General features: G+C 42.1%; 1 protein-coding gene across 3 annotated transcripts in view; it reads left to right on the forward strand.

The window, feature by feature from the left end:
• Window positions 1-11,176, forward strand: part of LOC143784496 (mpv17-like protein 2) — a 40,807-nt gene extending 29,631 nt beyond the window's left edge. For all 3 annotated transcript variants that reach the window (XM_077272818.1, XM_077272799.1, XM_077272807.1), the window contains exon 6: window positions 10,150-11,176. In XM_077272818.1, the coding sequence (XP_077128933.1) occupies window positions 10,150-10,260 (111 nt within the window). In that variant the 3' untranslated portion in view covers window positions 10,261-11,176. The remainder of the gene's footprint in view (window positions 1-10,149) is intronic.
• Window positions 11,177-16,545: the final 5,369 nt, after the last annotated feature.

The raw sequence follows: 16,545 nt of genomic DNA on the forward strand, positions 1-16,545 counted from the left end.
CCACACATACACCAACCTCGCCACATAAAAGTAGAAACACAAAAGTCGCCGCTCAAAACTCGCCACGCGCAAAACTCTCCACATGCAAAACTCGCCACACGTGCAAAACTCGCCACACGCAAAACTTGCACACGCAGAAAAATTGCCACACGCAGAAAAATTGCCACATGCACAAAAGTTGCAACACATGCAAAAGTTGCCTCACACAAAACTTGCACATACTCAAAAGGCACCACACATAAAACTCGCCACGCGCAAAACTCGCCATGCGCAAAACTTGCTGCACACAACTTGCTACACTAACCTGTCACATGCAACTCGACACACAAAAAGTTGCTACACGCATGTCGCCACACAAAACTCATCTCACAAAAGTCCCTACATGCATGTCGCCACACGCAACTCAACACACACAACTTGACACACGAAACTCGCCCTAAAACACACACAAGTCTGGTATCCTTCAAAAATAAAAATCTGATTAATAAGCAGACAAACTACAAGAGCAACAAATGTACCATATAGGAATCCGGCAGCTGTCAGTCACATGACCAGTCTATTATGTGTATGTGTGAGCTAATATATACTGCCAGGGGGTGGGCTTACTGTTGGCTGGGGATTTATCAGGCTGCCATTTTAGCTTACAAATACTGAGGTAAAAATACTGACCAAATAACGTGTGAACGAGGGCTAATACAGGAGGAGATGGCATACAGCTATATACTATATACAGGAGATGACACACAGGTATATACTATTTACAGGGGAGATGACACACAGGTATATACTATATACAGGAGGAGATGACACACAGATATATACTATATACAGGAGAGATGACACACAGGTATATACTATATAGAGGAGGAGATGACATACAGGTACATACTACATACAGGAGGAGATGACATACAGGTATATACTATATACAGGAGGAGATTACACACAGGTATATACTATATACAGGAGCAGATTACCTACAGGTATATAGTATATACAGGAGGAGATGACACAGGTATATGCTATGTATAGGAGGAGATGACATACAGGTATATACTATATACAGGAGATGACACACAGATATATACTATATATAGGTGAGATGACACACAGGTATATACTATATACAGGAGATTACATACAGGTATATCTAATATATAAAGCTGAATGTGTGTATGTATGTATGTGTGTATGTCCGGGATTGGCATCTGTACCGTCGCAGCTACAGCCACAAAATTTTGCACAGTCACACGTCTGGACCCCGAGAGCGTCATAGGCTATGTTGTGAGGTGAAATTTTAACCCCGCGCGTTCCAATTCACCAAACAATTTTGCTCCTATCTACATAATGGGGAAAAAGTGAAGGGAAAAGTGTTGGAGGAAAATTGACAGCTGCCAGATGTGAACAATGAGGACTTAAAGAATGAGAGCGATGGCGACAAAGAGTATATACCGTACAGTTGCTAAGGTGGGGCCCCGACATGGGATACTCACCACACACGGGGATATGAACACAAACACAAAATGCGCCACACACTACCACGTGCTTGAACACATATACCACCCTCAGCACACATTTCACCACACACACACACCAACCTCGCCACATAAAAGTCGAAACACAAAAGTCACCACTCAAAACTCGCTACATGCAAAACTCGCCATATGCAAAACTAGGCTCACGCAAAACTCGCCACACGTGCAAAACTCACCTCATGGAAAACTCACCTCATGCAAAACTTGCACACACAGAAAAATTGCCACATGTACAAAAGTTGCACCACATGCAAAAGTTGCCTCACACAAAACTTGCACATACTCAAAATGCACCACACATAAAACTCGCCACGCGCAAAACTCGCCATGCACAAATCTTGCTGCACACAACTTGCTACACTAACCTGTCACATGCAACTCAACACACAAAATGTTGCTACACGCATGTCGCCACACAAAACTCATCTCACAAAAGTCGCTACATGCATGTCGCCACACGCAACTCAACACACACAACTTGACACATAAAACTCGCCCTAAAACACACACAAGTCTGGTATTGTCCTTCAAAAATAAAAATCTGATTAATAAGCAAACTACAAGAGCAACAAATGTACCATATAGGAAATACGGCAGCTGTCAGTCACATGACCTGTCTATTATGTGTATGTGTGAGCTAATATATACTGCCAGGGGGGAGGGCTTCCTGTTGGCTGGGGATTTATCAGGCTGCCAATAGCAACCAATCACAGCTCAGCTTCTATTTTGCTACAGTTAATTAACCTGAGCTCTGATTGGTTAATATAGGCAACAAAGACATTCTCAGTATAACAAAGCTAATATATGTTGTGAAATGCTTCTATTTGCTTAGTTTTTGCCTTTTAATAATTACATTTCTATCTATTTGTTTTGTGGTTTTTGTGTGCAGAATAAATTTTTGTTAACACATTCTATTTTGCTAACAGCAGTCATTAACCCGGGCGAAGCCGGGTAGTACAGCTAGTATATATATATATATATATATATATATATATATATATATATATATATATATATATATATATATATATATATATATATATATATATTTAGTTTTAAATATGAATATGTATATTTTCCAATAATTGAGCTGATGTAAATATTTAACTATTTTTTTTGTGCCACAACTTTGTTCAAGGGCAAAAGAATGAAAAGTGTGAAAGTTGTGACTTTTATCTGAAATTTCCTATCATTTCACAAACACAAGTTGTAGCTAACAAATTTTAGCATTATCATGAAGTACAATATGTCACAAAAAAAGTCTCAGAATCGGTGTGATCCATTGAAACGTTCTAGAGTTATCTCATAAAGTGACACTGGTCAGATTTAAAAAATGAGGCCTGGTCATTAACCTACAAGGTGGCTTGATCATTAAGGGGTTAGATACACTGAATAAAAATATAAATGCAACGCTTTATTGCTCCCGTTTTTCATGAGCTGTAATCCAAAAGATCTAAGACTTTTTTTCTATGTACACAAAATTAACTTTTTCAATCAAATATTATTCACAAATTTGTCTAAATCTGTGTTAGGCCAGGTTCACACTGCGTTAACAGCAGCCCGTTCAACACATGCATTAACGGGCTGGTGTTAACGCAAGTGCCGGTATGCTAGCGCAGATAGAGCTAGCAGATGCTCTATCTGCGCTAGCAGTGATGGACCTGGAAACGCTGCAGCCCGCGTTCCAGGGTCCATCACTCAATGACGGCACATCGCTAGCGCACACCCATTGTGGGCGTGCGCTAGCGATGCGTCCGATATAGGAATTAATGGCGGCGTTAACGGACTGTTATGCCGCGGTGTAACGTCCGTCTAACGAACGCCTGCAACGCAGTGTGAACCTGACCTTAGTGAGCACTTCTACTTTGCCGAGAGAACCCATGCCACAGGTGTGGCATATCAAGATGCTGAATAGACAGCAAGATTATTGCACAGGTGTACCTTAGGGTGGCCACAGTAAAAGACCACTCTAAAATGTTTACGACAGCGTGTTCAAGTTCCTTCCAACATCCAGAAACTTTGCACATCCGTTGAAGAGGAGTGGACCAACGTTCCACAGGACATACCAGAAAAAGAAACAGCCTTACCAACAACAAGTCAGATTACAAATGCACTAGCAAGATGCAGCAGACCCCATGATAAAGGCAGAGGCAGCACAGGTGCAAATTACTGATGGATGAAGCGACTCACAAACCTACCACTTCATGGAGAGGGTGGCTGCTTAGTAAAAAATGCCCACAGATGAGGCTTGAGTAGGACGCCAGTCACACAGATAGGTGTGATGCAGTGTCTGGCTTACACCCATACTATTAGATCAGGTGCGCTGTGTCCAGCTCTATATGAGTGCACCCCACAACCAACACTAAAGGGCCTGTTTGCATCCTGGTAAAATATGCAATGTAAAATAATGTATATCATAAATACATTACATATAAGTATTGGTCGATATTTTGGCTAAAATACGCAATCTCGCAACCCACGTCAAGTGTAATCACGCTTGCGAGTCCTAACACAAATCATAAACCGCTCACTAAAGAACAATAATGGGTTATAAGCCAGACAGTGTGCATCACATCTAGCCGTGTAACTGGCGTCCTAGGCAAGCCTCATCTGTGCATTTTTTACTAGGCACCCACCACCTCCATGAATTGGTAGGTTTGTGAGTCGCTTCATCCATCAGTAATTTGCACCTGTGCTGCCTCTGCCTTTATCATGGGGTCTGCTGCATCTTGCTAGTGCATTTGTAATCTGACTTGGTGTTGGTAAGGCTGTTTCTTTTTCTGGTATGTTTCTTGAATTTGTCATTTTAGTGAGCTGCTTAACATTCCACAGGCCATAACCATAACCTGATCAATAAGAAGGAGATGTGTTGCACTGCGTGAGGCAAATGTTGGTCACACGGGATACTGACTGTTTGTTTTTCTGACACCTCCCCTCCCCCCAGTACTGTAAAACTGCACATTTAAGAGTGTCCTTTTATTGTGGCAATAATTATGCTGTCTAAAAAAGCATCTTGAGGTGCCACACCTGTGAGGTGGATGGATTATTTTGGCAAAGAAGAGTTCACCAACACAAAGTTAGACAAATTTGTGAAGAATATTTGAGTGAAGTCGTTTTGTGTACATAGAAAATGTCTTAGATCTTTGATTTTAGCTTATGAAGAACAAAAGTGTTGTGTTTATATGTTTGGTCAGTATGTGATTTAAACCCTTCATGACTGGGACAAATTTTACAATTCTCACCACTGTCACTTTGAGGTAATAACTCTGGAAAGCTTCAACAGATCCCACTGAATCTTTTTTTTTTTTTTTTTTTTGTGAATTATTGACTTCATTGCAATGGCAACATTTCTTTGATATGACTTTAGTTCATTTGTGAAAATAACGGAAATTTGAAAAGTTTGGAAAATGTAGCAATTTTCAAAGTTAAAATTCTTGAGCCCTTTTTTATAGCTATGTCTTAATAAATAACATTTCCCACATGTCAACTTTACATCAACATTTTTTAAACTTTTTTTTCTTATGAAGTTATAAGGGTTAAAAGTTGACCAGTGATTTCTAATTTTTCTAACAAAATTTACCATATTCTAGAAGTTTATTAACCCTTCAGGTGTTTCACAGGAATGAATGGAAAGTGTAAGGAAAAAATTAACATTTAACTTTGTCACTAAAATTTTACTTCAGACACAATTTTTTTTATTTTCAAAAGGGTAATGAGAAATTGGACCCCAAAAATGTGGGGAAAACCACTGTTTGGGTGCACGGCAGGGCTTGAAAGGGAAGGAGTACCGTTTGACTTTTTCAACGCAAAATTGTCTGGAGTTGAGAGAGGATGAGATGTCGTGTTCGGAGAGCCCCTGATGTGCCTTAACAGTGGAAACCCCCCACAAGTGACCCCATTTAGGAAACTAAACCCACCAATGAATTTATCTAAACGTGTGGTGAGCACCTTGAACCCCAAAATGCTTCACAGAAAATTATAACTTGAGTTGTGAAAATAAAATCACAAGGGCAGCAGTAGAAAATGAACTCCCAAATCTGTTGTGCAATTCCTCCTGAGAATGTTGATACCCCGTATGTGGAGGAAAACCATTGTTTAGGCACACGGCAGGGCTTGGAAGGGAAGGAGTGACGTTTTGGAATGCACAATTTGATGGAATGGTCTGCAGGCGTCATGTTGAATTTGGAGAGCCCCTGATGTGTCTAAACAGAGGAACCCCCCCCCCCCAATTTCCCATTCTCAGTGTTTTAATGGTCTGTGAATTTTGTGGTGGCATACGGTAGTAGCGTATAGTGCATCAGGTTGGCATATGAGTTTTGTGGTTTATGTCAGGTTGGCATATGTGAATTGTGTAAGTAAATAAATTTTAGTCCATGGATGAGTGGTAGACTCTAAAACAGTCTTTCAAACACAGACCAGGCTTGTCAGGGTTATTGTCACACTGATAAATGGTGTCATTTCGTATTTCCCTTGTGTAACAACTTGCACCTTTTTTGCATCTTTCCTCTCTTTGAAGTTTGAGGAACCTCACCGGGGAAATGTTGGCCTGGTACAACATGGGCAATTTCAGTTCCGGAAGTACTGGGGCCCGCTCCTTCCTGACTGCCAAATATTAGGGCCTTGATCACTACTTCCTGGAACTGAAGAAAGGTCCCAGTCTGGCCTGCACATCGTAATGGCACAAAGGCACTGTACATTACCGTCTCTACAATGTGCACGGCCTTCTTCTTGTACCACTTCTTGGCTTTTCTCATGGTACTGTATGGCTGGAGGACTTGATCAGAGATATCAACTCCCCCATGATCTTGTGTACACAGTGTGGTTTGGTGACCTGAGTTAAGGTACCTCATACAGCTTTGGAGGTGCAGCATTACCATGTATTGTGAGCAAGAAAAGGATATCCCACTTGTCCTTGACCACCGGCATGTTTTCGCTACATTGGGCTCTGCTCTCGCACTTTGTGAGCAGCTGCCCAATTAGCCTCCTAGGGAGGCCTCTCTGATTTTTGGAGACAGTACCGCAGTAACTCTTGCAAAAAGGTATAGTGGGACAGTATAAACTTATCTACATAAAGGTGATAACCTTGATCCAGAAGAGGGAGCATCAAATCCCACACAATTTTCCCACTCCCAGGACCAGTGGGGCATTCAGGGAGTTGAATGGCGCCATCTTGCTAAAGAAAAAAAAAAATCCACCTCCAAGATGGCGCCTCCGGCGCAGTAGCAGCTATCGGATCACCTTTATATACACTGATAGCTGCTACTGTGCAGGTGCCATTTTCAAATGGATTTGTTTTATTTTTTTTTGGAATATCAGGAAAACCGCAAACATGAATTATATACATAGTACGTATGCAATTAATCTTAAGCGGAGGCTAAATGTCTGGCACCTACTTGCAGAAGGGGTTGTTTTTTCTTATGTATATATAATATTCATTATGTACGCTAGGTGGCAGGTCAGTGAGGGATCAGTGATCTGTCATAAGTAGTGATGAGCGAGTATACTCGTTGTTCGGGTTTTCCAGAGCACGCTCGGGTGATCTCCGAGTATTTGTAAGTGCTCGGAGATTTACTTTTCATCACCGCAGCTGAATGATTTACAGCTACTAGCCTGATTCATTACATGTGGGAATTCCCTAGCAACCAGGCAACCCCCACATGTGCTCAGCCTGGCTAGCAGCTGTAAATCATTCAGCTGCCTCGATGAAAGCTAAATCTCTGAGCAGTCAAAAATATTAGGAGGTCACCCAAGCATGCTCTGGAAAACCCGAGCAACGAGTATACTCGCTCATCACTAGTCATAAGCCATAGAGAACAACAAGACGGATTTAATCAACCAAAGTATCATTTTTATCAGTATAACGGCGCCAACCTGACACTGTCTGTAGGTTACTGAGCACAATCCTGCTGACAGGTTCCCTTTAAGCTGATTTTTGACCACATTAACCCCTTTCTGGCCTCGGATGGGATAGTACGTCCGAGGTCAGATTCCCCGCTTTGATGCAGGGCTCCGGCGGTGAGCCCGCATCAAAGCCGGGACATGTCAGCTGTTTTGAACAGCTGACATGTGCCCGCAATGGCGGCGGGTGAAATTGCGATTCACCTGCCGCTATTAACTAGTTAAATGCCGCTGTCAAACGCTGACAGCGGCATTTAACTGGCGCATCGCTGACCCCCGTCACATGATCGGGGGTCAGCTATGCTTCTGCAGAGTAACCATAGAGGTCCTTGAGACTTCTATGGTTACTGATCCCTGTGGTCAGCGCTCATAGCACACCTGCATTTCTGCTACATAGCAGCGATCTGATGATCGCTGCTATGTAGCAGAGGCGATAGCGTTGTGCCAGCTTCTAGCCTCCTATGGAGGCTATTGAAGCATGGCAAAAGTTAAAAAAAAAAAAAAAAAAAAGTTTAAAAAAAATGTGAAAAAATAAAAAATATAAAAGTTTAAATCACCCCCCTTTCACCCCATTCAAAATAAATCAATTAAAAAAAAAATCAACCCTACACATATTTGGTATTGCCACGTTCAGAATCGCCCGATCTATCAATAAAAAAAAAGCATTAACCTGATCGCTAAACAGCGTAGCGAGAAAAAAATTCGAAATGCCAGAATTACGTTTTTTTGGTCGCCGTGACATTTCATTAAAATGCAATAAGGGCGATCAAAAGAACGCATCTGCACCAAAATGGTATCATTAAAAACGCCAGCTCGGCAAGCAAAAAATAAGCCCTCACCCGTCCCCAGATCACGAAAAATGGAGACGCTACGGGTATCGAAAAATGGCGCAATTTTTATTTTATTTTTTTAGCAAAGTTTGGAATTTTTTTTCACCACTTAGATAAAAAATAACCTAGTCATGTTAGGTGTCTATGAACTCGTAATGACCTGGAGAATCATAATGGCAGGTCTTTTTTAGCATTTAGTGAACCTAGCGTAAAAGCCAAACAAAAACAAGTGTGGGATTGCACATTTTTTGCAATTTCACCGCACTTGGAATTTTTATCCCGTTTTCTAGTACACGACATGGTAAAGCCAATGATGTCATTCAAAAGTGCAACTTGTTTCGCAAAAAAAATAAGCCCTCACATGGCCATACTGACGGAAAAATAAAAAAGTTATGGCTCTGGGAAGGAGGGGAGCGAAAAACTAACACGGAAAAACGGAAAATCCCAATGTCATGAAGGGGTTAAAGTTGAGCTGAACTGATATGGTCATAAATCCACTTTGGTCATTCAAGAGAGGAAAGGTAAGCGTTATAATGTCTCTGAGCTCACTGACAGATTCACCGGTAACTCATTTTGCAATGGTACAACATTTTTAATTACGGTAATTTCTCTTTGAAAAATCCAATCATTCGAGAAGGTTTCTGTAGATGTCCTTAACATTGAAAAAAATAAAAATAAACAGTGCAATGTCTGCCTACAGGTTGCACATGGTATTGTAGTTCAGTCATATTAAAGGGTTTCTCCAACAGTCCCATAGACATTGAATGGAGCAGAGCTGGAAAATGCACACATCCACTCCATTCAAGACCGGGTTCTGCAGGGCCTGATTTTCTGGTCCCAGTGCCCTGTTTCCGAGATCTGTAAGTTAGCCATTGTCCGTTGCATAGCTTAATGATTTTGGTATACCCCTGTAACTTCATTGGAGCTGAACCGCTTCCCCACACACCATGTAACAGGTTTGCAACTGTTTTTTGAAGAAAGCTGCCATGATTTTTCAATCCTGTAAAACGTCTGTAAGGAAAATATCTTTTCCATTGGCGCATACAGCATTTTTACAAAATGACCAAAAAAACAAGCTTTTCTATCAATTGACTCTGCAGCTCTTATTCATTTGTGTTGACAGGTATACCGGAGACCTCCGTACTCTCAAATCCTATTGCCTCAACTACCCCATGGGAAATGATGACTGTTAGAACCGTGCAGCCTTTAGCAACCAAATCTTAAGTGTGGGAGGGTTGAGGTCCTGCCGCAATGTACAACTATTTCAAAAATCTAGTGCACTTACCTGTATTTTACAGTTTAGACTCGTGCGGTAATTGAAACGCCATCCTGCAAGGCCATTACTGTTAGAGCGGAAACATTCAACCCAACGTTTTCCAACTTGTCACATCCATTCCTTTAAAGTTTTCCCTTTTTTGGAGGGAAAAATTGGTAAATTAGGGGAAGTGTGACCTATGATTAGCTGCAGTGGTTTTATTATTCTATCCCGTACCCCCATTTTTTTTATTTCCTAAAAAAAAATTCAAGCAGTTATCAGATTCCCTGGAGGGAGTCATGCTAGATAAGTTTGGTTTTGGCAGTTGTCCAGAGTGAATTGCTTATGACCTTTAAGAAGGCAGCCATAGCTTTATAGGATGCAGTCATCCCCCGTTCCAATGATCGGGTGTCATCCCCACTCCCTCATTCCCTTTTTAATGATTGGGTGGGAATCCCAGAGAGAGAGAAAAGAGGAACTGGTCTGATGAGTCAGTTTCCTCCATGGAGGACAGCAATGTCTGGTGTGTACTGTGTTTCCCGATGCAGCGCTACTTCTGTTTCCACTATACTGTTCTGTTCTATTTCCATACATGATTAAAACATTGGCTTTCCTGTCACTTGGGTTGCAGGTTGAGGAGTCTCCAGCAGACATGGAAGCAGATAATAGAAATGTATGTACGCCGGACAAGATCTGCAGCACATCCTCACATTTGCCGAAGACCATAGATGAAAAATTATGAATGAACAATGTCTATTTTCACCTCCATGCTCATTGTACTTGGATGGTAGCCATTTTGCCTTTCTCGTGTGCTGGACATTATTTTTGTGCATTATTTATTACAGTGCCTTATTATGCTACTGAGATGATTATTGGATTTCTGTGCAAGATCAAGATTTCCTTCTGAAACAAGTGATTATATGGAGCAGGAGGTTCACAATGCTGTCTAGTATTTTCGAAATTCTATTTAATTTCTTTAAATTTTCTGTATATTTTGTATGTAATTAAATATGTATGTACATTGAACTAAAAAATGGTTGCCTAATTAATATGTACTGGTCAGAAAATAGATTTAATAATACTACAATGAGTAGTGAAACCTACTGTTATATCTTGGAAAGAAATGTATGAAAACAGCAAAAGGACCAGTAGTCTCCCATGGCCGTCCCCCCACAGCGGTGACGTGATGTAATGCCATCTGACATCTTCAGCACCCACATGCTGGGTCAATTGATTGTCTGCAGCAGTCAAATACAGTACGTTGCGAATGCTGAAATGTAAACTGAGACCGGTGAGGCACCAGATCACTGGCTGCTAATTTTGAGAATGAACTGTTTTTTTGTTGTGTTTTTTTATGGTCACACATTTAACTCGCACAATGGTTTTTATCAAACTTCCTATTATGTAACAATTTTTTTTACTGGTGTGGTTAGAATGCTGTTCACATTTTTCTAAAACTGCCAATCTGTAAGTGTGTTCTGTTTCTAATGTGGATGCAAAACAATTGATCCATATAGTGTTTGCATGTAAAATGCGCCAAAGACAGAATACAACACTGCCTTTTCTACACCATTCCTTTTACTTTGTATCAGATTGCTTTTTGAAGATCTCTAATTGTAATACATCTTGTATAAAAATAAATAATGGAAACACTTAAATCTGTGTCGTTCCATGTCAAGATTGTCATTTATTTTTTTGCACCTAAAATGTTTGTTACATTTACAATTTTGCCCTTAGGACAAGCGAAGATGAATGCTAAAGAGAGTTCGAGGATAAAGTAACGCTGTATCTAGACTTGTCTTACTGTCAACGCACATTTGTATAAAATTTCATCAGAAACACAAACTAATTAAGTCACGACTAGTGTTGAGCGATACCTTTAGATATTCAAAAGTATCGGTATCGGATTGGATCGGCCGATATCCAAAAAATATCGGATATCACCGATACCCGATACCAATGCAAGTGAATGGGACACAAGTATCAGAATGTAAATAAGCTCTTTCTGTCCTTCTATATGGGGTTCTGGAGGGGGGAAGAGTGTGGGCGGACACTGAGTGTCTGTGTGTGCGGGCGGGGTCTGTGCCAATTCCGGCACTTAGCCCCTCTCTTCCCACTCCCGTGTAGCGGTGGGATATGGGGTAATAAGGGGTTAATGTCCCCTTGCTATCGTAAGGTGACATTAAGCCGGGTTAATAACGGAGAGGCGTCAATAAGACGCCTATCCGTTATTAATCCAATAGTAAGAAAAGGGTTAATAAAACACGCACACATTAGGAAAAAGTATTTTAATTTTCTTCATTTCACCATACCATACTTCAGCGCCTGCAAAAATCGTAAAATAATAAACCGCATACTACCTGTCCGCCGTAGTCCAATTAATAACACTGGTCAACAGCATTTTTGGTGCCAAAGATATTTCGTCGAATTTAGGGTATTTTTGGGGTGCTGATTCTGAATATGTCATCAGTTTTGCCAGATTGGCTCAAGTTTTTGAGATTTTTGGTATCTTATTTATAGCACTTGTTGGTAAATGCGACGCATCATCTCATTAATTTCTTTGGATTAGTACTTGAACTGAGCAGTTCTCAATATAGTTTTGTGTTAATTAGTGTTCTAAAAGTTTGTTCATAGCTTGATTTTTGCACTAACTTTATGTTGTTGTCTGTTTTCCAGTGAAAAGCATGAACTCATCAAGAAGAAGTTGTCTTAACGATCCAGACTCATTCTGTTACATTTGTGGTGAATACACACTGCCAAAACATAGAAGAAACATAACAGACTTCGTAAAAAAAAGTGTATTTTGCCTATTTTGGGGTTATGCTTGGGGACCAAGACAAGTTTTGGGCACCACACATAGTGTGCAAAGCATGTATCGAATTATTACGAAAATGTAGCAAAGGACAAAGAAAAAGCTTCAAATTTGGTGTTCCAATGGTGTGGAGAGAGCCAAAAAATCATCATGATGACTGTTATTTCTGTGCAGTGCAAGTGCAAGGATTCAATAAGCATAAGAAACGAAAATGGGAGTAACATGGAATCTGCAAGAAGGCCTGTCCCTCATTGTGAAGATGTGCCTGTACCTGTGTTTACCATAAATAACAGTCATCATGATGATTTTTTGGCTCTCTCCACACCATTGGAACACCAAATTTGAAGCTTTTTCTTTGTCCTTTGCTCCATTTTCGTAATAATTCGATACATGCTTTGCACACTATGTGTGGTGCCCAAAACTTGTCTTGGTCCCCAAGCATAACCCCAAAATAGGCAAAATACACTTTTTTTACGAAGTCTGTTATGTTTCTTCTATGTTTTGGCAGTGTGTATTCACCACAAATGTAACAGAATGAGTCTGGATCGTTAAGACAACTTCTTCTTGATGAGTTCATGCTTTTCACTGGAAAACAGACAACAACATAAAGTTAGTGCAAAAATCAAGCTATGAACAAACTTTTAGAACACTAATTAACACAAAACTATATTGAGAACTGCTCAGTTCAAGTACTAATCCAAAGAAATTAATGAGATGATGCGTCTCATTTACCAACAAGTGCTATAAATAAGATACCAAAAATCTCAAAAACTTGAGCCAATCTGGCAAAACTGATAGCATATTCAGAATCGGCACCCCAAAAATACCCCAAATTCATTAAAATATTTTGGACACCAGAAAAAAAAAAAATTTTTTGTTGACCTGTGTAACTAGTGTCCCACGACGATCTCCCCTATAGAACAGTGACATCAGGTGATGTCACTGCTCTATAGGACCCTCAGTGACACACTGACAGGAGACAATGGCTCCTGCAGTGCATCACTGAGGTTACCTGAGTTCAAAGCGTCACTTTATGGCAATTGCTGCATGGGAAAGTGTCTCATACAGCAATGCCATAAAGTGAGAGTAGGGACTTTTTTTTTTTTTTTTTTACAGCGGCGGAGGAATACAGTGGCGGAAGGATACCTTCCTCCCGTCATTGTGTTCCTGGAGCCCCTGGAGAGCAGTCGCATTATCTGATGCAGCTGCTCTCCACGGGAGATCGTCGTGGGACGCTCGTGGATTTCTGCGGACAGGGAGTATATTGGTTGTTTTTTTCCTATCGCCACGACAGCACCCCTACGAGAGAGGGGATCCGCCCACCTTCCGGACAGGAACCTACAGGATTTAAAGGGGCGGTCCCCCTCATCACTCCAGTTTGGGTTCCTGTCCGGACGGCGGGAGCCTGCAGGCAGTCTTACCTGGGCCTCCATGCCTCTGCGCGGTGTCTTTAAGGAACGGCAGAATCGGGGGCTCGGAAGCAGCGTCGGGGGTGTTCTGCTTGCAGACCCCCCCTTGTCTGGCCAAGTGGATTGCGTCCCAGGAGTCGGGCAGAGCCGTCCTGGTCCGCAGTTGAGCGCAGTGCACACCGGCGCTGGTGAACCTGGAAGTAGTTCTTACACTTCCGGGGTAAGCCGGGGGAGGAGCGCTGCAGCGTTGTAAAAGAGCGCCGCCTTTGGAACGATGCGTGCAGCTATGTCCTCAGTCGGGGACGCCGAGCACCCTCATGGAGAGGGAACGGAGCATCGCAGTAAAGACGGTAGCGGCCGCTCAAGGAGAAGCAGCAGCAGTGTGGTACGGGGGCAACGTGTGAGCGCCCCAGCGTCACAATTGAATCCCACTCCTTCAGAATCGGGGAAAAAAACAACTAAATCTAAGCACAAGCAATGTGCTCTATGCACGACTCCAATGCCTGACAGTTATACCAAAAGGCTTTGCCAGGCGTGCATATGTCAGACCTTAGAAGAGAAAGCTCCCCTCAGGTCATCAGACCTTAGAGCGGTCATCAGGGAGGAAATAAGCTATTCCCTGAAAAGCAGCCGCCAGGGAAGGTCGGGCAGGGACATATCTCCATGATCTAGTCTGTCCCTGCAAGAAGGTGAATGTTCCCGCTCCTCATCTCCATCCTCCTCAGATGAAGAGGGAAGGCCTTGTTTCTCGGTGGATAACATGGACACGTTAGTTAAAAAAGTCCGAGCTACCATGGGTGTTACAGAGAACAAGGAACCAAGGTCCGCACAGGACATAATGTTTGCGGGCTTGTGCCAGAGGAGTCGTAAAGCATTTCCGGTTGTGGATACAGTTAAGACCCTTATAAAACGGGAATGGGATAAGCAGGATAAGGGTTTCCTGCCGTCATCAGCCAAAAGGAGGTATCCCTTTGAAGACAGTGATCTGGCAGAATGGATAAAAGTCCCAAAAGTGGACGCAGCGGTGGCTTCTACGTCTAAAGCCGGTACCTTGCCGCTGGAGGATGTGGGCCTTCTAAAAGATCCGTCGGATAGGAAGGCGAACATGTTTTTGAAAAAAGTATGGGAGTCATCTGCGGGGGCGTTCAAACCTGCCATCTCTAGCACATGTACAGCTAGATCCGTTATGGTATGGATATCCCAGCTGGAGGAACAGCTGAAATCCAAGGTGCCCAGAGACAAGATGCTGAACTCCCTTTCGCAAATACGGGATGGTGTGGCGTATTTAGCGGATGCATCGGTGGATTCCTTAAAATTAGCAGCGAGATCGGCAGGTCTCTCAAATGCTGCTCGCCGAGCCCTATGGCTTAAGACCTGGAAAGGGGATGCCCAGGCGAGAGCTAAACTGTGTACAATACCGTGTAGGGGTGAGTACCTGTTTGGCCCGGTATTGGATGACATCCTAGCTAAAGCTGAGGATAGGAAGAAAGGTTTTCCTAAAACTTTCAATCCTACCTTTCGGAATACCTTCAGAAGACGCTTCCAATACCGAAGACCTTACCACAACCGAGACTGGGAACCAACAGACCCAAAAAAGAAAGGTTCGGACTTTAATGCCTCATCATCTTCCTCAAGAAGAAGAAGAAATTATCGCTAATAAAAATCTTCCAGTAGGGGGCAGGTTAAAATATTTCTATGCTCAGTGGGCTAAAATAACTGCAAGCAATTGGGTTTTAGGTATAATTAATTCAGGGTTAAAATTAGAGTTCCGGGAAAAACCTTCTGATTTTTATATCTTGACTGCCCCCGATTCCTTACACCAACAAAAGGCCCTTGAGAAAGAGGTCCAAACGTTAATACGAAAGAAAGTTATAGTGGAGGTTCCTAAACATCAGCAGGGGAAAGGGTTCTATTCCCCTTTATTTTTAATCTCCAAACCAGATGGATCCTTTCGAACCATCATAAATTTACGGAGATTGAACAAACATCTACAATATCATGCCTTTAAAATGGAATCTATTAAAACGGCAACTAAACTTCTTTTTCCCAGATGTTATATGACAGTCCTGGATTTAAAAGATGCGTATTACCATCTGCCCATTCACCAGGATCATCAACAATTCCTCAGAATGGCGGTGCGCTTAAACGACCAGGTCAGACACTTTCAGTTTACTGCAATGCCGTTTGGTCTATCTATGGCACCGAGGGTGTTTACTAAGGTCATGGCGGAAGTAATGGCATATGTCTGAGAACATGATACGTTAATTGTACCCTACTTGGATGACTTCCTGGTAGTGGGAAATTCGTTTTTTCAGTGTGGTGGTCGCCTAAATCATGTAATATCTTCCTTACAGGACTTGGGTTGGATAGTCAATATGGAAAAATCAAGATTGGAACCATCAACGACTCAGATTTTCCTAGGTATTCTGCTAAATTCGGAAGAGCAACTATGTTTCCTTCCGGAAGAGAAAAAGCAGAGGATTGTGCACAAAGTCAGTACGGTAACAAAAAAAACAGATCTGACTTTGAGAGACGCTATGTCCCTTCTGGGATCCCTAACGTCTTGCATACCAGCCGTTCAGTGGGCTCAATTCCACACTCGGGTGTTGCAGGCCCAGGTCTTGAATGCAGAGAGCAGTCTTCAAGGGCAATTAAGCAGAAGACTCAGGCTGTCCGCCGCCACTCTACACAGTCTGAGATGGTGGTTAAACAAGCGACATTTAGGAAAAGGAGTACGCTGGAGTATAGTTCCAGACAACGTGGTTACAACCGATGCCAGTCCAATAGGATGGGGAGCTCATATAGG

This window comes from Ranitomeya variabilis, chromosome 1 (assembly GCF_051348905.1).
Source record: "Ranitomeya variabilis isolate aRanVar5 chromosome 1, aRanVar5.hap1, whole genome shotgun sequence".
Lineage (NCBI taxonomy): Eukaryota > Metazoa > Chordata > Amphibia > Anura > Dendrobatidae > Ranitomeya > Ranitomeya variabilis.